At 38.1% G+C, this 5,806-nt stretch overlaps 1 protein-coding gene across 1 annotated transcript in view; it reads left to right on the top strand.

The window, feature by feature from the left end:
• Window positions 1–5,806, top strand: part of mcf2a (MCF.2 cell line derived transforming sequence a) — a 28,894-nt gene that overhangs the window by 7,787 nt on the left and 15,301 nt on the right. Inside the window, exons 3-8 of the mRNA XM_037675756.1 lie at window positions 964–1,078; window positions 1,398–1,488; window positions 4,656–4,775; window positions 5,015–5,131; window positions 5,273–5,422; window positions 5,498–5,613. Of these exons, the coding sequence (XP_037531684.1) occupies window positions 964–1,078; window positions 1,398–1,488; window positions 4,656–4,775; window positions 5,015–5,131; window positions 5,273–5,422; window positions 5,498–5,613 (709 nt within the window). The remainder of the gene's footprint in view (window positions 1–963; window positions 1,079–1,397; window positions 1,489–4,655; window positions 4,776–5,014; window positions 5,132–5,272; window positions 5,423–5,497; window positions 5,614–5,806) is intronic.

Genomic DNA, 5,806 nt, shown 5'->3' with positions numbered 1-5,806 from the left:
CACACTCCATTTTTAATGACCCCTGGCCCAGTGCAAACGTCTGAGCTTGTGGAGCTTGCTTAGAAATGGCTTCCTCTTTGCACTGTAGAGTTTCAGCTGGCAACGGTAGATGGCACGTGGATTATGTTCACTGACGATGCTTTCTGGAAGTATTCCTGAGCCCATTCTGTTATTTCCTTGACAGTGGCATTCCAGTTTGAGGTGCAATGACATTTAAGGGCCCGGAGATCACGAGCTTTCAGTAGAGTTTTACGGCCTTGACCCTTACGCACATCGATTGTTCCAGATTCTCTGAATCTTTTGATGATGTTATGCATGGTTGATGATGATAACTTAAAAGTCTTTGCTATTTTACGCTGGGTAACACCATTCTGTTTTTGCTGCACTATCTTTCTGCGCAACAATAGTGGAATTGGTGATCCTCTTACCATCTTGGCTTCTGAGAGACACTGCCACTCTGAGAAGCTCTTTTTATACCCAATCATGTTGTCACTTGACCTAATTAGTGTTAATTGGTCTTCCAGTTGTTCGTTATATGCTCAATTTCCTTTTTCCAGCCAGTAATTGCTACTTGTCCCAACTTTTTTGGTATTTGTTGATACTGTGAAATTTTGAATCAACATATTTTTCCTTTAAAATGTTACATTTACTCAGATTAAACTTTTGATCTGTCATCTATGCTATATTACGAATAAAATATTGACATTTGCCATCTCCCCATCATTGCATTCAGTTTTTATTCACAATTTGTTTAGTGTCCCAACTTTTTTGGAATCCGGTTTGTGTATATATATATATATATATATATATATATATATATATATATATATATATACTAAAATAAATATGTCGCCTACTTTGCAGATTTTCACCAATCGTGGGTGTCTGGAACGTAACCCCCCACGATAAGTGAGGGACTACTGTATCTTCTAAAACTAACACAATGATTTTTTCCCCCATTAGGAGGACGTGGGGAGGACTCTAGTGTCATCATCACCCTCCCAGAGTGCTCGGCATTCAGTGACATTCCAGAGGAAGCTTTAGCCAAAGTCTTTACATACCTCACACTCATCCCTCGGTATGCCCTCCATATTTTTTTCTGTCTGACTCTTGTTTCTTTTGAGCTGCAGTGCACCAAAACCACAGCGAGAGCAGCTGCTGTGCTTTTCACTGATCCTCAGCTCAGAGTTAAACATCATATAGATGTCCTTTAAGTCAAAACCTAATTTCCCTCCAGATTAGGGACATTCTTAATTGCAGCAGTTTAAAGACCTGCTGTCTGCTCCAAGTTTGGACAAAAATCTGTTTTGTATAAATGTAACAGCACTAGGAAATATGTAGCTTTGTTTATGTTATCTAACAAAGCATAAAACGTCAAATCTGTGTCCTGTTTACAGAACGAGGCAACCTGGAGTCAAATTTATCATAATTTTAGACCGAAGACTGGATACATGGGCTTCAATCAAAACTGCACTTGCCAGAATAGCTGTAAGTTTCTTTTTGTTTTGTGTGTATGTGTTTACATTATGTCGCTGCACCTTAAAGCAATAGTTCTAGAGAAATAGTTTAATTCTGGTCGAACTGACAAGCTACAGGCTAGTCTGAGTGGAGCCCAGACCAAAGTGGATTGCTGTTTGCTTAAAATGCTAATCTCAATACTTTCATAGCAGTTCATGCAACTGCTATAAAAAAACATAAAAATCGTTGTCAGTTTCAAATTACATGGATATTTACGTGTAATTCTGTAGTTATTTGCAAGTGAAAATAGTTGCAGTGTCAGCTATAGCTCATATAAGTGCAGCCTGTCTTACTGCAGCAAAAATATATTTCTGACAAATAACAAAATTCACTGTAAAGTCTAAATTTCTAAAATGGCATTTGCATGAACATCTTTTAAGTTATTTAAAAAATCTACAACAGGTAAATAAAAAGCTAGTTGTCTTTCACTGAAGGCTAAGCAATGTTTTTACTCACATTTGTCTTTTTTGTGTTTGTATGTCTTTACCGTTAGCATAAAATAATTATAAAGATAGCACAATACAAATAATCACTGGGTATATCTACAACCTGTTAAATTTTGGAGTCAACTCTATTCAAGATGGGCATCACAGTTAAGCAACCCAAGGAAACACAGAATTGGTTAGAGGTCATGTCACAGATATTAAGCTAAAATTTGATGTGGCAGTAAATGAGAATTATTCCCAACACATACTTTGGATCTCACCGACTGGTTGTGTGAGATCAGTTTTTAAAACTTGGTTTTTAACAGTTGGAGCCAACTCATTTTTTTAGTAAAATGTATCAAACCAGTGGATGTATTTTAATGAAACACACAAAAAAAATCACTGCTACGTTCTACACACCACCGCGATATGTGACAAAGTGCAAAGTAGGAACACTGTATTTATTTTAGTGTTTACATATATATATATATTATAACTTTATGAACCCTTCCCACTCTTGTGCAAAGTTCTAAACTCTTAAACCTACATAATTTTAACAACATACGTATATGTACTGTACAGTACTGCTACATTTTACTCACCAGCTCTGCAGACCAACAGTTCTGTTCTGGTTCAGCAGATCTACCCTGCAGCAACGAAGCCCACCGTCCCGTCCAGGTTGATGTGCGTGTAGATAATTGAACTTCAGGATTATTTGCGACTTTCTTGCCAGTTCTGTCAGCTTAATATATACATTGTTACTTCTGACTTTGTGTTGCAAAACTTTCCTTCCATTTCGGCATAAAGCAGCGGCTGGAAGCACTGTTGGCTTCTGGGTAGTGTAGTTCTTATGACTGGCGTTACAGTGTAGGCTTATTGAAAGAAAACTACAAAATGGCGGCACTTGTCGGATTATTATTATTTTTTTAACTCTTTATCCTGTACCGTCCCAATCACATGAGTAATATTAAAGCTTACAATCATTGAAAAACCATGAAAGAGCGAGTCAGCCAGCGAAAGTCGAACCGCGAAGTAGCGAGGGACTACTATATTCCAGTCCAAGATGGATATTGCAGCTAATTGACTACAGCCAAAACACAAAAAAGGCATTAACTTGGTTCAAGTTATCAAATATTTAGCAAGATTTGCTGTGGTAGTGGCAGGTAGTCTTCAACATTCTCTGAGCTCTAATGCATAAAAGCCTTGCATTTATTAGAGAGTTGCTGTCCGTGGTGCTGAAAACCAAGGATTTCAGCATCGAAATACATTTCTCGAGGTATAAACAACATTATTTTTTCCATCTTGGGCCACTTTTCAGAATGGCACATTGTTTTCAAAGAGGCTTCACGTTCAGTCTGTCTCACTGCATATTGCTACAAATGTTATGAGTAAGCAGAAAGCTTCAGAGCGAGGGAGAGGAGGAGGAGGAGGAGGAGGAGGAAGAAGAAGAAGAGGAGAGAGGCTGCAGTAAGCTCTGCCTGCCGCCCTCCACCAAGGAGGAGGCGGCGGCAGCGGTGCCGCTGTCATCCTGGCACTACTTTTCTTTGCTCAGGCGGGAACTTCTGTTCCACAGCGGAGACTTCTGACACCATGAGCGATTGCTTTTACTGCCGAGGAATGCCAGATATCTGCAGGAGCCCGGTAATAAGAGCTAGACTTCTTTAAATCATCATTTGAGGGGAAGCTTTTGGATGGGCAGGGTGAATGCAGCAGCAGCGTAGACTGTGTCTGCACTGCGGCGCACAGTCCGCTTCTGCTTAGTCATGGTGCTGCGTGTGTGTGTGTGTGTGTGTCTCTCTCTCTCTCTCTCGATGGAAAACCATAGTAACTGAACTGATGATTTTTACATCAATACTTATCTTGGATGTCGAGCCAAGACACATTTATATTGCATCTGATGAAATGCTTCGACTAACAGCTTTTTAAAATCCTGCAGAGCTGCATTAATTAGGCATGCACAATATTATGTCCTATTTTGTCCAATCCCTTTAGATTAAAAAATGTTACCTTATGAAGTATAGAGTAAGTCATGTCATTATTAAAAGATCTATTGCTTTAAGGTTTTTTAGGGTTAATTACCGTATATGAATATAGAGATAGAGGTATTTGTGAAACTTAAATTTTGAACTAGTTTGAAGAGACAGTCTACTTCAATCCAAGGAATTAGATTATGGAATAATCTGGAGAGTGATGTTAAAAATGCCAGATCAATGCATATGTTTAAGAGAATGATCAAAGTTGAATTGGTCAAAAAATATAAAATAGCTTAATGTGTATTTGTATGAATTGTTGCTCGAGAAGGAGGTTTTTTTTTTTTTTTTTGTTATTTGAAGATTATTATTGTTTTAAATATTTTTTGGGGTAAAAAGGGGCAGATATAAATTTTTTTTCTACTTTCTTCTGCCTTTCATTTTATTTATGATTGTATTTCTTGTTGTACTTGTATATAAAATGTTGTTTTGTTTTAAAAAATGAGTAAACTTTATAATAATAATATTTATTTTTTAATATAAGGATGAGCCAACGTGCTTTTTAAATATGGAGTCACATTTTGATAATGGAAATGTATTTATTTGTCTCGTAAATTTTTCGTCTGCCAGTGTACATAGGAAAGAAAAGTTTCTAAAATGATTCAGCCTGTGTGAACACAGTGTTGTTGGTCCTGAGCAAATATCAGTGATGTAAAAATGACTGTCCCCCCCCCTCATCAAGGCCTCCTTCCCTGGGAACCTCCATCTGGTCCTGGTGCTCCGACCCACCAGCTTCTTCCACCGTACTGTTACAGACATCGGCTTCCGTTTCAGCCAGGATGACTTCATGCTTAAGATGCCAGTAAGACAGCTCGTCTTCACTTACCAAATATGTTTTATGTCATATCAAGGCATTCTTGTTATGAACCAACACCCCATGAATCAGATGTGGTAAACATGAGAGGTTTCACACCTATTTAAGCTTTAACCCATGTTTCCACACCACAGCATAGAGATTTCATTTTAAATATGATTTCTTATTCTACAACCACTTAAAAAAACAAAACAAATCAGGAAATTCTAATTTGACTTCCTGTTTAGGTGGTGATGCTGAGCTCTGTCACAGATCTGCTACACTACATAGATGAGAACCAGCTGACGTCTGAGTTTGGAGGCACTTTGGACTACTGTCACAGTGACTGGATCGTTTTACGAACCGTAAGCAGATTCCTAAACAAACTGAAGTTAGACTGTGTGTTTGTGCCATTTCATTTTTTTCATAGTTTTCATGAAGGCTGCTGCAAAAATGATCATGTGACTGTCATATTTAGAGGTTTTTTTCATTTTGCTTCCACTAAGGCAATTGAAAGTTTTGCTGTAACGGTAAAAGACATCGCTCAGATGCTGCAGGGCTTTGGTACTGAGCTGGCAGAGAAGGAGCTGCCCGATGAAGGGAAAACCATCGAGCGTCTCCTTGAAAGTCACACGGATAAGTACAGAAAACTCAAGGTGAGGCTTCATTCTAAACACATTAACTAATAAAAGCATGCTGGTGTTGATGTTCTTTTTCTGACCGTTTGGAAGGATGCAATCAGGTCAATTTCAAAGGAGGGTCGCCATCTTCTCTCCAACCTGGAAGCCAGTGGGAAGGAGGATGACTCCCATTGGGATGTGAAGCTGGACTGGGAGACAGTGCAGAGGTGAGAGAGTTCTGCCCTTTTTTTTTCAAATTTTCTTAAATTTCCTCTATACAGCAGTCCCTCATTTATCACTAGAGTTACGTTCCAGACACTCCCACAATAAGTGAAAAACCAAGAAGTAGGAACGCTACGTATATTAATTTTAGTATATATATATATATATATATATATATATATATATATATATATATAT

This window comes from Nematolebias whitei, chromosome 4, assembly GCF_014905685.2.
Source record: "Nematolebias whitei isolate Nwh7 chromosome 4, NemWhi1, whole genome shotgun sequence".
In the NCBI taxonomy this organism is placed as follows: domain Eukaryota; kingdom Metazoa; phylum Chordata; class Actinopteri; order Cyprinodontiformes; family Rivulidae; genus Nematolebias; species Nematolebias whitei.
The sequence above is the reverse complement of the archived record's forward strand: the minus strand, read 5'-3'. Positions and strand labels throughout refer to the sequence as shown.